This window comes from Folsomia candida, unplaced genomic scaffold (genome assembly GCF_002217175.1).
Source record: "Folsomia candida strain VU population unplaced genomic scaffold, ASM221717v1 Fcan01_Sc028, whole genome shotgun sequence".
Classification (NCBI taxonomy): Eukaryota; Metazoa; Arthropoda; class Collembola; order Entomobryomorpha; family Isotomidae; genus Folsomia; species Folsomia candida.
Window position 1 is genome coordinate 1,745,861 of NW_019091220.1, and position 15,333 is coordinate 1,761,193.

The following is a 15,333-nucleotide window of genomic DNA, read 5'->3' on the forward strand; positions in this document are numbered from 1 at the left end:
TGCATGCAAAAAGTGGTTTCCTATCAAACCTGTTCTTCTTCGTCTCCCCCTTTTTCTTACAATGCTGCCGAGTTGAGATGTTTCAATGAAACTTTTAATATGCAGCTATCAACTGATTTGTTTAATAACCTGACCAAGTACCTGATAATCGGACCAAATTATGGAATGCAAATAATTTGTAAGAATTGAACCTTCGGTTCGTAAGGGACTTGGGAGGAAAACCAACAATCTTTTAAGAATTGGAGGAGGTGTATTATTTTAAATTTATTTCGAATTGTTCATAAATTTTTGATTTCTTAAATTAAGGTTAGGGTTTCTTAATCCTCGACTCGTTAGTGATCAGCTTGTCTCACATGTTTCTTGTAATTGGTAAGCATGCAAACCGTGATACTCATAAACTCGGTGAGATGCATGCATATAAGTGTTAAGTAGTTAGTAAGTGCATTTGATGATCTGCATACCTCAACTAACCGACATCCAAGAATTCCCAGAATTATGTCTGATGCAGCTCATTTTTAACCAGAGGATAATTGAGTAGTTGTACATGGATAACTAATTGTTCGAGCATAACACAGATAGTTAATTGTATAAATGCATCATAATGATTACTTGTCCTCCAGTCTATGTATGCTGAACAAGTTTAGTAAATCCTGTAATGGATCGTCTCATGATTTATTTATGCATTGTTTCTAATTTCATGACTGGATAAGGATGGGAAAAAATCCGGTTTTATTGATAGTATTGCGTATCCAGTTGTGACGTACATAGCACAAACGTATGCAACGATGCTCCGAAAGGTCAGGGTAACATTTAGATTGGACGCATGTGGAGAAATCACTTATGCTTTTATTCCGGACAATTAATTAGTTTATTGGGTCGACTTTCCTAGAATTTATCGCCGTAAAAAAAGTCTCAGTTTATTTTTCGTGACACATTTAAATAAAACGGCTGAGCATTAGAGATATGAATTATAATAAGGATAAGTCCAACTAAATGTGGGAAGTGGAAGTTCACGAAGCGAATCATGAGACAATTAATATACTGGAACTCAATAAAAATGGGAATTTTAGAATAAATATCGGAAACTTTAAAAAAATGCATGTTGACTCTGCCCGTTTCTCCGTTTCCACCTTCCTCAGTGTAATCTTCTTTTCGGTGGGGGTGAGGGTGGCCTCCTAAGAAATGACGATCTTGGTGGAATCGGCCAGCTAAAGTGAGACTCTTCGTCATCCGAACTTCCATGCCTTGTTTCCGGTGGTGACAATAATGGCTGTTGCGAAGAACTCGGTTGTTCGGCTCCATATTTTCTGTAGAAAAATGATGATAAACAATGCGCTGAATAAAATTATTAGTAATTATTCATATGAATGATACCGAGGTTTAGGTTTTGGCTTGACTTTAAATGATCTTCGGAAGAGAGTGCTGCCCACATTTTCTCGTCGTTTTAGAACCAGCTTTCCCTGAAATATACATACAAATATATTAAATCTGCAGCATTTTGCATTTTTTTAAAATCGTACAACCTCCGATGATGTCGACCCCGGTCTTTCTCCTCCTTCCTCGTGAAACGAGACTTTCTTACTTGACTGCCCCCCAGAACTACTTCTTGACGTATCATAATCTCCCCCATGAAATACGTCGGGATTCGTCGAGACGTGTCCTAATTCGATCAAACTAGCCTTATCTTTATCTTTCTCCTTTTGTACAGTCTCCAACTCATCGTTACCTTAATAAATTAGAGCTTTAGGTACATTTCATAGCCAAATCAATCAAAAATTTTGCATATGTATCGTACTTAATAAGAGTTCGTCATAAATCGTAAGTGGGTCAATCCCAAAGAAAGTACACATCTCATCTGGCATAAGAACGTTCAATATCATTACAAGAAAGCCCAGAAGGACACAAAATATTCCATTTCCCAGCACGAGGTAGTAGTCGGGACCAAATCTTGTCCTCAAAAGGAGATCATCTTCAGGATTATCACCGCTCTGAAATGGAATCTGAATCTCGGTTGGGTTTCGGAGAAATGTCCAGACTCCAATAGCGGATAATTGGAGGAGACCCGTGACGATTAGAAAGTACACGGCAGAACTAATTATCATTGAGAAGAGAATGTTGGAGATAACCCAGGTTCCAAATGCGGTCCTGAATTTAAAATGTAAAATTGAGAACAAAACCTCAAAAGAAATTGAAGCAAGATTTCACATACCAAATCAAAATGTGGGCATACCACCCTGCCAATCGGTAATATCGTCCAAACCTAATCCCTTCTCCGTCGAATGTGAAGTATTCAGCGATTTGCAGAATTGGCAATGGGACGCCGCGTTCAGTAGCGGCACGAAAATCTTTGGAAATTTGACCAGCATAGTAGCCAAAACCTGACAAATTGTTTGTTTATAATTTGTAATTACAATCTACAGGTAACTCTATTGCGGAAATTGCTAACCGAATCTGCCTTGGGCCCATTCCCACGAAAAGTTTTCATTGTAATCGATCCGCTCGTAATCAAGAGATGACTTGTCAGAAACATTATGCTTTAAAGGGGCGCCTGTTATGATGAACATATAATTTTTTTGCAAATAAATATGCAAACAAGCTTAGACAAGACTGACCTGTCAGCGTTATATTGATCCCCCTCAAAGTAATATGAAGACCGACCTCTCCCTTGATTTCTTCATGGGTGTAAGGTTTGTATGGCGTTATTATCTGGGCGGTGGCAATTTCCCAGTTGTGACCATAATTTCCGACTGTTATTCAACCATCATTTTTCAAAATTGTTTATCTGTACTAGTATATCTGCGTATCTAATTCACAAATATTAAAAACTTTACCTAGCACAACTCCACCAATGAAAAGACTGGCCACGATTCTAACCAGGAGGGACCTTCTCTTGTGCTTTCCATATGCGGGTAAAATGGCAAAGAAACAAATCGCGATGATAACCCAGCCTAAAATGAGGGACGTGGTAAAAACGTCAATTGGTGCAGCACTGTGCTGCTCGGAATATTGGGTAGGCAATTTTTCGGACCGACCAAAGTCAAAGAATGAAAACGAACGTGTCATGATGAGACCGAAATTATGAAACTATGCATAAGTGAAATTAAGTGAAATGTCAAGCAGTCACTAGCAATTCTATGTCGTACAATTAATTAAATAAACCGCAAGCCAAATAATTATGGCTATTTTTTAATATCAAACTTCAGTTTATTGATAAAACCTCAATTTCCGGTGCTCGCTCGCTAATGTCAAATAACGTTTAGTGTAATATAACATTTGAAACTTGTTACAATAATATCTAATCGAATGACGAATTATCCAATCGTGAATAAAAATTTGCAAAATGGATTTTAAATGTCAAAATTAGTATCTTTTAAACTAATGACAGAACAATTATTTCATTTCATATTCTTCCAATTTACAAGCCATTTGGACCAAGTAACTTGTTTCGAACATTCGCAAAAATTGAAAATGATATGTTTTCAGGATATTTTATGTTCAAAATTTTTTTTCATCATAAATCATAAAATGTCATAAAACATCACAAGGCATCATAAAATATTCCCATGACCTACTACCAAAGACCTTTCCTTTTGTCTAGCAATAGTATCTTCCAGCCAGACCTCATTCGACTCTCTAGAACGATTTTGATTTTTCTTCAAAAATCTGGAGTGGAAAAGTTGAAATTGTTTATGTAGAAATCTACATAAAATCAATTTGGATCAACAAGATCACTGGAAGATGCAGAAAACCTTTGTTGTCGATATTCTAAAGTTGGTCGGACTTGGTCGCCAGATGGACTTTGAAACCAGTTTCGCCTCCCAACACCGCTACAACACAAAATCTCAAGTTGTCCAGCACTATTGCTCGTCGCACATCATACATTTTAATTTAACCCAACCGATTGGTTTGATAAGCCAGTTAAAAGTTATTACTGAGATATTACATAAGCATGTTATTCTACTAGAAATCAATCGAGTCAATGAGCTCACCACTGGAGTTTGTGCTGCGATGCTGATGCTGAGCAGTTGTTCCATCTTCGATATCTCCTTAATTTAATATTTATTTTACACTAATCTAACTTCAACAACTATTATAAGCCGATTTTCAATTTTAAATCTACACCAGCAACTGCTATAATACTTTAATGGCGATCGTGGGAGGAGAACCATCGTCTTCGGATGTCGTTGCGTTGGCCGTTGATAATGATCAGATAAGGGATCATCTTGTAAGTATTTGGCTTGAACAATTTCAAAATTCTTAGTAAATTACAAAATTCGATGGTACTTGGTATGTTTAAATATTTATACAGGTAACGACAGCAGTTAAATTCCTTAAGAATCAAAAGGTCCGCACAACATCTTTGACCAAGAAGAAAGAATTTTTGACAAAGAAAGGACTGACGGATGCCGAAATCGATTTAGCATGTCGTCAAGCTGGTGCATATGATGACGAAAAGAACAATGTAAGCAAATAAAAGGCTGCGCCGAACGTAAAGTCCATTAATATAAAGGTTATTTTTTGTGGGGGTTTCAGACTATGTCGGAAGCTCTCGCTCTCCAGTATCCAAGTAGCACAACAAGGTCTTCGCTCCTACTCAAAGCAATGGACGTGGCAAATATAATAGCACTTTGTTCGATTGGATCATACAGTCTGTACTCCCTTTGGAAGGTATTAAATACACTTTTTCATAGAGTCATATTATTATCAGGTCCGGTTTATGTACATTATTTATTGCTTCCTCAACACACAGAATTACATCGCTCCAAGAATATTTGGAACAAGATCACGGTTAGAACAAAAGTACGAGAGACTACTAGAATCAATAACTCAACTAAATCAGAACGTGGTTGAACTGCGTGAATTATTCCGAGATGTGCAGCTACAATCAAGTTCATCCTCTAAATCGTTGGAAATTCAAGAATTTAGGAAAGAGATAGCTGGGATTAAGAGTCTGTTGCTGGGTCGTAGTCAGTTTCCGTCTCCAGCTACCTCAACTGGGATTCCTTCTTGGCAAATGGTTGAGGGTGATAACTCCAATGAAAACTCAGACGAAAGTTCCAGTCGTCGTCGATCAAGAAAAGACAAATCGGATAGATTAGTCGGAGGGCGTAAAACGAATCCTGATGACTCACTGTCCGAACAAGGAGATGAAGAACTGCCTACAGGTCCCATTAGAAAACACCCATCACTTGACTCGAATAATGGATTCAATTCTGGAAGTTCATGTGAAGTTGTATTCGTGGGAAAAAATGATTCTTCGGATCCAGATCACAGTGATGAATGATAATGATATTCAGTAGGAGGATATTATTGAGGACAACAAACAGCCCCAAGGAAAAAGACTTTGTAATTTACAAAACAATTAAATTATGGAGATGTTTAAATTCATTGGCTTAGCTTACTCAAGCACGTGGTGTTCGTATGTTGTTATACTATTTTTGAAAAGCTTATCACTTCTAGTCGTTCTATTCATCACTATTTTTATCATAGTTTAACTCGGTTATTTTTATCTACTGTTGTTCATATATCTAGCCAGAACCTGAGCTAATTATAACTGTGCAATTGCTCAAATGCACTTTAATTCCAAATGGTTTCTTGTTCTTCAGATCAGAATTGTTACTCAATAAAAATATGTATGAAAAATAAAATCTTGTTATTCTTTAATGCTTTAATACTCATTCCCGTGCGGAATTACTAGTTGGATCCTCTTAAAAAACGTGACCAAAATTTTAAAATCAATTACAAGAACAATTTAACTCATTTTTTTGTTTATTCAATTCATTACGAAACAGTTCAGTTAAAAGCTTCAATCTTTATATGTAACACAAATTATCAACCCCCATGCATGCATCAAGTTTAGAATATGAAACTAAAACTGCAATTGCACTATCTGTTGCACACCCCCCACGGTTTGGGAGTCTACTATATAAATCCATTTTTGCACCGTTTTGAAAAGTTTTCAGAAATATATGTATCATAAGTAATTAATTGATGAACCAGACGATAATATATTAGCTAAATAACAATAAAGTACAGTTTATGTACAAATTCCTATTAATTAATTAATGCTCACGTTTGTTGAAACATTACAAATAAATAGTTTAATTTGGTCTGAAAAGTTTATCAAAGAATTATTAAACATATACTCATTCATGTTGCAAACAAAATAGCTTGCGTGAAATGAGCTTGTGGTGGCGTCATTTCCACACGCTTAATCGTCGTCGAGTAGATCTTCGTCAAAATTTATATCCTACAATTAAATTTAAACAATACATATAAATTATCATTTTCCAAAAAAGCTAAGATAATACGACACTTGAATATTATTCATATTGCACTCACCCCAGCATCCCCGTCAAGATTGATTCCATCAAGGTCTAAATCTAATTCTGGGTCTAGGAACTCATCAACGGATGAGTCTGTATGGTTTGGCTGGGGTGCAATCTGTTGGATGGTCGGTGGTGGTGGACCTTTTTGTACAGAAACGGAAGGCACAAGTGGAGGAGGAAGAGATGTCGCGGTTGGTGGAGTTGAAGGACCAGTATTATTTATCATACTAGGTTTGAAATAATTTGATTTTTCTTCTTTTTCAAGTCCGATCGAGCCAAGTTTTGAGTCATCGCCTATCGAAAGCGCACCTGGCTTGTACTTAAACATCCCATTGGATTCTGTAAAATCCAAACAATATTGTATGCTTGGTTTGTTAAAATTTTTACATTTGAGATTGTTTGCTAACCTGCAACCAATGCTTCATCGATAACGCACCGAATACCAGGACCCTATAAACAAAAAAAAGTATTCAAATGAAAACTCTTGGTTGTTTCTGACAAGTTGTTAGTCTCAAACAATGAGCAAATAAATAAAGTGTCAGGTTACCGCACGAGTCCAATAGTCTGTGGCAGGATCTTGACGCTTTCGTTCAGGAATAAGATATTGCTCCGCTTTTAATGTATCGACATAGTCTGGGAAAAGATTTTCATACTGAATGGGATCTGCAAGACTTTCTGCAGCCTTCTCGCTTATTTTGGATAGAGAATCCTTCCACAAGGCGACAACTCGTGGAACTTGACTGGGGACATGCGTTCTATATCAGACAAGGTAGAACATAAAAATACCAGCAGCAGCAAAATATGATGTGGCCAAAGTTTTCATATCGATTGAATTAATAAATCATACCTGGCAAAGAATGCAGCTTCTGGCAGTCTTTCACTCTTGATTAGTATTTCCAAGCATTTATTCACATTTTTAAGCAAAAAGTAGGATGTAAAAGCAGTATTGTACTTTTCCATCGCTTCGGCCGTCTGCGCAAGTTTCTCAATCATTGAATAGTTTCCTAAAGTATCAAGCAGTAAGTCAGTATCATAGATATGATAATGGGATGTGAGATATAGTAATAATAAGCCTCAACCAACCTGCTGACGTTGCAAGTAAAAGCAGGCCGCCCAAATCGTTTGCTTTGTGAAGAGCTTCTTGAGCAAGTTTAAATTGGCTTTTAGTAATGGCTAATTCAGCCAATTGTTTCCACTTCTGTTCACTATCAGCCTCTGTTGCCAGTTGTTCTGCTACCTTGAGGTCACCAAGTTGTAGTGCCAAGTCGAAGCGATGCTCAGAGTCAGAAGAAACTGCCAACGCTTGTTGCTTAAATCCCTATAAAAGTATAAAATGTGTGTGATTGGTAACAAGCAGAAGTAATTAACGTGTTATCGGAAATATTTAAGGTAAACGAACCTGTTTTTCAAGAAAATGCGCAACTCTGGTTCGTTGGTCTTTAGGAATGGTTGGAAGAATTTTGTCCGCCGACTCAAAATCACTTCGCATAACTGCTGTTTGATATTCAAGGACAGCGACGAGGCAGGAGAAAGAGACAATATTCAAATCCTTATCACACAAGTACAGTCGGTTATCTTTAGGGATGTATCCTAAGAGGTACATTGTTCTGCGCGGATGTAAAATATTTATTAAAAAATGAGAAATCAAATATGCGAGAAATGAGGACAGTTTAAATAAACAAGTAATTCATAATACGTAAATAACTCACCTGTCCAAATGGGATATTGTAACGATCTCACCACCCACGTAATAATTCAGGCGATTGACACTATTTGTGTAAATGAAACAATCTCCAACCCACACTCCAGTTTTAACCACTTCTTGATTCTCTCCTAGCACCTGAGTTGGTAAAAATAAGAGTTAAAAAAATTGTTGCGCACTTTCACTCTTATGTAAGATACAAAAATATATATTTACATCGAAGGCTTCATCATATCCATCTTCGCTGACACCTTCTTTGCTTTCTCTCGATCTTGCCACTGCTGCCTCGTCGTACTTCAGTATGAAATAACTATCCTCCGTAGCAATGCAGCACAGTTCTCCATTCTCGGACCAGTACACTGCTTTTGGCGTTATTTCAATTCTTCGAATCAGTTCCTGTGTTTCCCAGTCATAGAAGGCCAAACCGTACACAGATTTCACTCCCAATAAATGTCCTCCAAATATTCCTAAAATTAATAAAATATTAAATAATTTTTGCGACAACATATGTACAAGTTTTCTTCGACAAAACACAATTAAATAAATTTACGCTTCAATACCAACCTTCAGCTCCACATTCAGGTTTGAAGGTCTTCTTTTCTTTAAAATTCTTGAAAAGCTTAACAGTTGAGCTGTTTTCACGGATCGCATATTCAGAAGAATCCAGTGCCCAAACAAATTCCATTGCTGGTCCAAAAGCTTTGTTTCTCAGAGCCATTGCGGTGTAAATAATATATTCGCCATCCCCACAGACGACAACGAACCTAGGGTTATAATTTTAACCGTTTAATTTAATGATGAAGGGAAATGATAAGCGATTGATTGCTGACAATAGTAATTATTACCTTCCATTGGGATTATGCGCTATTGTTTGCGGATAAATTTCGCAACTTCCCATATCTTTGACGGCTAAGGGAAGACGTTCGCCATCCTTCGATTCGGAGCCGTCAGGTAAAGCCTTGAGGTTGGCCTGTTGAACTTCTGAATGTTTGGCCCATATGATTTTTCCACTGCTATCCATTGAGACTGCAGGTTCTTCTCTCCCAGCCTAAATATGAGGATGTTAAAAACACAATCAAATAATATGCATAAAAATAATAATTAGTCCTTCAGTAATAATCAGTACCTTCAGCATGATACTTCCTTCATCATAGCCGACAGCAACATTGTTTGATCCTTTCAGGCACGCAATTGCCCAAACTCTTTCTAAACCATAGTTCAAATTGTTTTCTAACCGATACGTATTCGCGTGCCATAAACGGACCGTGCCGTCTTCTGAGCCCGTTAAGATGACAGGAAGCTCTGGATGGAACGCAACGGCGGATACGTTAGATGCGTGACCCTCCAATGTTTGGACGCATGTTTTGTTTTGATAATCCCAGATCTTGACCAAGCGGTCATCTGCCCCTGATACCAAATAAGGCTTATCTCCAGCATAGTAGTAGTCGACACAGTTGACACCCTTCTCATGGCCTTCTAGCGTAAAATTGGGAGTTGCCGAGCCAAGCTGCCAGACCTGTAGATTTCAATCAAGTTAATGAATATATCAGACTCTTCTAACTCATCACATGAGACTCAGCTTAAGTGGAATCGGCCGTGCCTACCTTCACCGTCCTGTCCAACGATGCAGATGCAAATGTGTTGTTATCCTTTGGATTAATCACGATTTGCATAACATAGTGAGTATGGCCTTCAAAAGTTTGCTGGCAAGACCACGACTTTTCCCAATTCCACAACTTGATGGTCATGTCATCTAAAATAGTAGTTATTGTATATCATTATTTATGACGATCCTTATTTAGCCATTATCATCAATCCTATGTCTTACCACTGCTGGTCAAAATATAGGGTTGCACAGGGTGAACCACTATACAGCGCACATAGTCAGAATGCGCTTCAAAGGAATGTACCCGTTCCAAAGTATTGTAATTGAAAACTCGAATCTGCACATCGTCGGATCCAGTCACCACCCAGTTTTTCCGAGGAACAAACTTGGCTGTCCTCACCGGTAAGTCGCACACCTTCAAACAGAAATTTGAACTACATAAACCCGTCTACCCATATTTGTTATATACTGCTTTTATTATTATACCTCAAAAGTTTTAATGAGTTGCTGGCTTTCATGATTCCAAACGTGGACATTGCCATTGTAAAGAGAGACCAACAACCATGGTTCAGATGGGTGAAGATCCACAGACTTTACACGGTCAGATCTCGCCGTCAATTTCCTCTTTACCTCCAACTTGAGTGGCTATAATAGAACACAAACGATCAAAGTAATAATCATTGAATTTAAATTCCAGCAAAACTCTCAGTTTACCAGTTCAACCCAATGAAATATAACTTGTTCACTAATTTTCTTATTACTGCCCAAATTTGACAATGTTTGTCCCATTTTACCAACTACCGTACGACCCCCTTCTCTACATCAAATACTTATTTTGCAAAGCAGAACAGAAGAAGATAGTTTAAAACATAACCCAACAAACAAGATACTTCAATCATTTAGATATATAACTTTAGAACAAAGAACGCGTGACTCATAAAGTTTGCCAACGTTACACTACCACTGGTAGAAATCTGTATCGACTATTCATAGTATTACTGGCATTTCAATCATTTACCATGGCGAATAACTGCTGGTTTCCCTCTTGACTGCTTCAATCTTCTTTGAGTCGTCCACCTGAGAAACTCTGGAACAAGAACACACATGGGCTTTCAATATTGCATTATTTGACAGCTCATCAACTTTGACAACTCACCTGATTTGATTTGTAGCTTTATCGCAAGAAATCTTTCCAGGGAACAAATTGTTCACGTGGTGGAGATTTTTCAGCTACCACTAATTGGATCGTTCTTGGAGGAAAAACACCGAGAAAAAACTGACGACCAAAGTTAACGGAAGAGTAAGTTGTTGAATATTTTTGCAAAATAGCTGCTTGGAGGAGTCTGAAATCCGGCCTTCTGCCACCACCACCACTGTGAAAGATGACAACTCAGCTCGCCATTCAACCATTCGCTCTCCTTCACAACGTGTCTCAATTTTCCCTGCCTTCCGTCTCCTATTGCCTCCAAACGCCTTCAGGGAAAGTGCGACAACTTTCTCCAGGAAGCAAGACATGTCTCAAAACGTATCATGAACAGGTACGGATTCAGGGTGGTCCGATAAGTCATGTGCACAATCGACACTGCACCTCAGATTAGTGGATACTACTGGAGCATTTGTCCAAGCTTACACTACTTGGGGGAAATTGATACACGACTTTCTCTCATCTGTCTCATTTTGCCTCACTAAAATACTTCTACTCTAATAAAGTGTTAGTATGATCCCTGGGTCCCTGGGTCCGTCTTCGCAATGCAAATTGCCCCATACAGTAGACAAAGAAGGAAGCGGAGCAACCACTGCATGCATGCACTGCACTGCATGAATAAATGAATACATGAACATGTACACCCCACATACATACATCACTCATCAATAGTGGTTATCATGATAAGTGATCGTGATAAACACTATTAATTAATTATTTTAGTTTGAGAAACTCTACCCACAGCGAGTGGCATGTCAATTCGAATGTATTTTTGACGCTGAATCCAACGCCGTCAATGGTTTTGACCTGCGAGGCCCCCGTGACCTCGCCGTGACCGTGGTGTCCAAATCTGGCTTATTCGTGATGTCGCATATCAATTCGAATGTATTTTTGACGCTGAATCCGAATCCGTCAATAGCTTGGCGTTAATTGTAGAAGTTAACGGAGTTTATGGAACTTAACGGGAGCGTGAAGCGTGGGAATTTAAATAGTTAGCTATGCAGTTAATCCCACGCGACGGGAATTTAAGTAATTAGCTATTCAACTACTCCCACAGGGGGGAATCAAATTTTACTGTGACCAGGTTAATTAAAATGCAGTATGACTTGGGCAAACCCTCAGTCTGATGTATGTATGTAGTATGACAAAGTCTCCACTGGGAATTATTTAAAATATAGTATGACGGATTTTTCGCTTTGGGCACACCCCCCACTGGAACTCTAGAACCCGGCCTTGGCCGGGCTATACGCTAGTATGGAAATAAAGTGTGTCCAGTTTTCCAAGTACGTGGAAAGTGAGATTAATAAAAATAAGTGTGAATTGTCAAACCTTTACCAAAATTCCCCACCTCTGCCTGTTCTCACTTGGCAAATATTTTGCCTTAATTATGTATTATCTTTTTCGTATTAGGTTCTTAGAATAGAAAGCAGGTTTAACATTTTATCTTCATGTGGGCTACTCAAATAATAATCACATGAGGTTTCATCCACGACATTTTTGTAGACAATTTTATCAGAGATCGCATAGCCCCGATGTTGAGAATATATTGTTATGTTTACCTCCCGATAAGTTATCGGCGATAATTCAGCGATATGCAACAACTCATAAATAAGTGAGTATTTACAGGGTAGTTTGGAAATGCCGAGCAGTCATTAGCAATTTATCTCGTACAATTAATTAAATAAATTACAAGCCGATTAATTATGGTTATTTTTAATATCAAACATTAATTTATTGATAAACCTCAATTTCCGGTGTTAGCTCGCTAATGTCAAAGTAATAACGTCACATAAAATAGCAATATTTGTCAAATAAAGTTGTAGTTTCGTTTACGTGAATAGCTTACGAAGAAATTTAAATTATGAAGGCAAAATATTACTACTTGCTCTTCAACATCCGTTTCCTCGTCTTTTCCAATGTCCTCCTATAGCTGAATTGTGCCTCCTTGAATGATTTCTTCTTTTTGATTTTAATCTTGTGTTTCAACATCATAAAGTTTTTCCCCTTTCGCTTCTCTGCATTTGAAGTGCTCGCATAGGGATTCATTTTTCCCTTCCGACTCCCAAACTTGTCCCGACCTTCCTGCCCTTTGCGTACAGATTCGAGACGAGCCTCCTTGTCGTGGCGACGTTTTGAATGAATATTCTCAATTGCAGAAAGGTCGACAAGTTCGTTTATTTGTCCAGCGACGACATCTAGAGCTTCGGAAGCTTTTCGCTTTTTCGCACTGCCCTTTCTTACTCCCACGATTTCTTTTTGCATTTGCAGCTTCTCCATCTTTTTGAAATCTTCATCAGTTAAAATTGTGGATGAAATTAGATCTTTGGCCATTTCTTTTCGGACGGCAGGATCAATCGCGGTCTTCACGGCATTTTCTTCTGAAATATTTTCGACTTTATCGTCTTTATTATCTTCTCCGTCCTTGTCGGATGTTTCTTCTTCTTCAGCATCATCATCACTTTCTCCTTCATCTTCAGAGTGAGACACATTGACCCATTCTTCCCCATCATCACCACTATCATCGTCCTCATCACTAACTTCGTCAACCTCTTCGTCATCATCATCATCCGGGTTACGAATCAAAGCTTCCGCTCCAGGAATAAGCTCCTTGGCATCAATTTGTCCAAATTGTTTTGTCGTTTTCTCTGCATCTGCCAGCGTTGGTTTTCGTTTATCCCTCTTGTGCAACATGTCGGGATTGATATCTCGGAAGAGATGAATTAAACTCCTCGCCGCCATCATTACACTTTTTTCTCTGTAGGATTTATACAAGGCCAGGTCGAGGAGAAGGTCCCTGTTCATTGCCAGCGGACACCTCCCACACAGCTCTCTGATCGCATTCAGCCCAACCGCCATCACATCGGCCGAATTCCTCTCCGTCACAAAGTTATTCGCAATGGTTTCTACGACTCCTTCAATAGCGTCGGGAGGGACGAGGTCGTGGGCTGCTTGGGCGGAGAATTGTAGAATCTTGGTTACGTCACGCTGATGTGGCTGCAAAAATCGTTTTACGTACGGGTAGTAATTAAGCAAGATGAGTTGATGGGTCCCGATTAAGCGCGAAATTAGGTCGAGGGTCATCAACTTAACTTCAAATCGCTCATTCATCGATTCCAACTGTTTAAACAGCCTCTCGACAAAGCCCTGCGGATCGTGGAGGAGGTGGAGAGCGGAAAAATTGTAGTTTGGAGCCTTCCCCTTGTTTCGTTTCTTCTTCATGAGCACTTTCATTTTGTCCAGATTTTTTTCTCTTTTACGTGTCTTCTTATTGAATCTGTTTGCCATTGCGACATCTTTTACATTAGGGGCGTCGGAGTCGGAATCGCTGTCCGAGTCGTCAGGTTTCTCAGAAGTAAGGAAGAACTGGATTGCGGTAACCATTACTTTTGTCACTTTGGAGAAGCAGGCTGAAAATGAATATAATAAAATTAGTCGAAATTCTAACCTCAATAATTAGATTACATTATGCGATAATTTTTACGCACCATTTGCAAGAACGTTTACGGTCTTGGTATCATTCCAAATATTTTTTCTGTACAGCTCAATCATAATGTTGAGCGACATCTTGGTAGCTTTGACATTCCCATCCTTAATCATGCCATACATAAAGTTCTGCAGGACGGTGTTGACTTTCATGTTCTTGTGTTTGGAATTCACACTCTTGATATCTGCGATGATATGAGTTTCCAAGTATTTTCGGAGTTTCTGGTCCTGACAGTGGAGTAGTCTAAAGAACAAGGGGAGCAAATCGGTAGGTTCGAGAAGATTCTTGTTCCTCATCAAAATTAACGCTCGACACATGCTGAGCCGATTTTCTGTGTTTAAAACACTTCCAAACTTCTCAAGAGCATCCATTAATTGTTGTGGATAGCCGGCGAGTTGTTCGGAATAGCAGCGAGCTACTTGGCCGAGGAAGATGAACAGGTCGTCTAAATCCTTGTTGTACTCGTTGGGCGTGAGAAGAAAAATTTTAAACATTGCACCAAAATGTGAAAGTTGTTGGGCAAATTCTTCCTTGTAACTTTCAGGATCACGTTTTATCAAATTTTGCAGTTGGGGGATGTTGTTGGGAAGTTGGTTGTTTTGCCGATGTGTTTGCGACATGATTAAAGTGTAACTAAAATTACAATTAATGATTAGTACAATTAGTTCATAAATATTACCTCACACACCATATATATCATTCTTACATTTGGGCTTCGCCCTTCACCCTGTGTTATCCTCCTAGATTGTGAGGAATGCACTTCGCACTGTCTTTCGCGAACGATAAAATAAATTTTAAATTAGTTTTGATATAAATAGTTAAATAGTTCATTATAAAATATGGTTTATTCCTCCAACACATACCAGATTCACCCAATTTTCCGTTCCCAGAGACTTTGATATTCTTATCGTTTGTTAATTTTAATTTGACACATAATTTCAGTTAAAATTAATCAACCACGCACGCAGCTTTGCACAAAATGCACATGGTTCAATCCACCTTCCACCT

The 15,333-nt window shown here is 38.5% G+C and overlaps 4 protein-coding genes across 5 annotated transcripts; 1 reads left to right on the plus strand and 3 right to left on the minus strand.

Moving 5' to 3' along the window:
- Window positions 1–891: 891 nt before the first annotated feature.
- LOC110859997 (dual oxidase maturation factor 1) lies at window positions 892–3,673 on the minus strand. Its single transcript, XM_022109038.2, has 8 exons — window positions 2,832–3,673; window positions 2,613–2,747; window positions 2,447–2,548; window positions 2,210–2,378; window positions 1,796–2,145; window positions 1,524–1,726; window positions 1,375–1,460; window positions 892–1,307 (listed from the first exon to the last, which is right to left on the minus strand). Exons 1-8 carry the CDS (start codon window positions 3,061–3,063, stop codon window positions 1,136–1,138), a joined length of 1,449 nt encoding a protein of 482 aa, XP_021964730.1. The 5' UTR covers window positions 3,064–3,673; the 3' UTR covers window positions 892–1,135.
- Window positions 3,674–3,867: 194 nt separating this feature from the next.
- LOC110859733 (peroxisomal membrane protein PEX14) lies at window positions 3,868–5,672 on the plus strand. Its single transcript, XM_022108705.2, has 4 exons — window positions 3,868–4,225; window positions 4,310–4,462; window positions 4,534–4,668; window positions 4,751–5,672. The coding sequence occupies exons 1-4, from the start codon at window positions 4,145–4,147 to the stop codon at window positions 5,282–5,284; spliced, it is 903 nt and encodes a 300-aa protein (XP_021964397.1). The 5' UTR covers window positions 3,868–4,144; the 3' UTR covers window positions 5,285–5,672.
- A 79-nt stretch (window positions 5,673–5,751) lies between these two features.
- Window positions 5,752–11,018, minus strand: LOC110859732 (coatomer subunit beta'). Its single transcript, XM_022108704.2, has 17 exons — window positions 10,794–11,018; window positions 10,656–10,724; window positions 10,124–10,282; window positions 9,860–10,052; window positions 9,636–9,784; window positions 9,158–9,547; window positions 8,877–9,079; window positions 8,596–8,795; window positions 8,248–8,498; window positions 8,039–8,169; window positions 7,729–7,936; window positions 7,413–7,647; window positions 7,177–7,333; window positions 6,877–7,084; window positions 6,737–6,779; window positions 6,343–6,668; window positions 5,752–6,250 (listed from the first exon to the last, which is right to left on the minus strand). Exons 2-17 carry the CDS (start codon window positions 10,656–10,658, stop codon window positions 6,212–6,214), a joined length of 2,895 nt encoding a protein of 964 aa, XP_021964396.1. The 5' UTR covers window positions 10,659–10,724; window positions 10,794–11,018; the 3' UTR covers window positions 5,752–6,211.
- A 1,527-nt stretch (window positions 11,019–12,545) lies between these two features.
- On the minus strand, window positions 12,546–15,329 carry LOC110859788 (protein SDA1 homolog). Of its 2 annotated transcripts, none has more exons than XM_022108778.2 (4): window positions 15,189–15,329; window positions 15,032–15,095; window positions 14,327–14,958; window positions 12,546–14,248 (listed from the first exon to the last, which is right to left on the minus strand). In XM_022108778.2, exons 3-4 carry the CDS (start codon window positions 14,943–14,945, stop codon window positions 12,720–12,722), a joined length of 2,148 nt encoding a protein of 715 aa, XP_021964470.1. In that variant the 5' UTR covers window positions 14,946–14,958; window positions 15,032–15,095; window positions 15,189–15,329; the 3' UTR covers window positions 12,546–12,719. The 2 variants fall into 2 exon arrangements, with proteins under 2 accessions (XP_021964470.1, XP_021964471.1); XM_022108779.2 differs by having other exon boundaries at window positions 15,032–15,091; window positions 15,189–15,325.
- Between the last annotated feature and the right edge of the window lie 4 nt (window positions 15,330–15,333).

Bases quoted from the DNA above. Each gene is read 5' to 3' on its own strand.
- LOC110859997 (XM_022109038.2), bottom strand. From the start codon at position 3,063: ATGACACGTTCGTTTTCATTCTTTGACTTTGGTCGGTCCGAAAAATTG. The intron at 2,748-2,831 runs GTAAAGTTTTTA...GTTGAATAACAG, and splicing joins CATTGGTGGAGTTGTGCTAG to TCGGAAATTATGGTCACAAC. The intron at 2,549-2,612 runs GTCAGTCTTGTC...TCATCATAACAG, and splicing joins GATCAATATAACGCTGACAG to GCGCCCCTTTAAAGCATAAT.
- LOC110859733 (XM_022108705.2), top strand. From the start codon at position 4,145: ATGGCGATCGTGGGAGGAGAACCATCGTCTTCGGATGTCGTTGCGTTG. The intron at 4,463-4,533 runs GTAAGCAAATAA...TGGGGGTTTCAG, and splicing joins ATGATGACGAAAAGAACAAT to ACTATGTCGGAAGCTCTCGC. The intron at 4,669-4,750 runs GTATTAAATACA...CTCAACACACAG, and splicing joins GTCTGTACTCCCTTTGGAAG to AATTACATCGCTCCAAGAAT.
- LOC110859732 (XM_022108704.2), bottom strand. The intron at 9,548-9,635 runs GTAGGCACGGCC...TGAAATCTACAG, and splicing joins CGTTGGACAGGACGGTGAAG to GTCTGGCAGCTTGGCTCGGC. The intron at 6,251-6,342 runs GTGAGTGCAATA...ATTTAATTGTAG, and splicing joins ATCTTGACGGGGATGCTGGG to GATATAAATTTTGACGAAGA.
- LOC110859788 (XM_022108778.2), bottom strand. From the start codon at position 14,945: ATGTCGCAAACACATCGGCAAAACAACCAACTTCCCAACAACATCCCC. The intron at 14,249-14,326 runs GTGCGTAAAAAT...ATTCATTTTCAG, and splicing joins CGTAAACGTTCTTGCAAATG to CCTGCTTCTCCAAAGTGACA.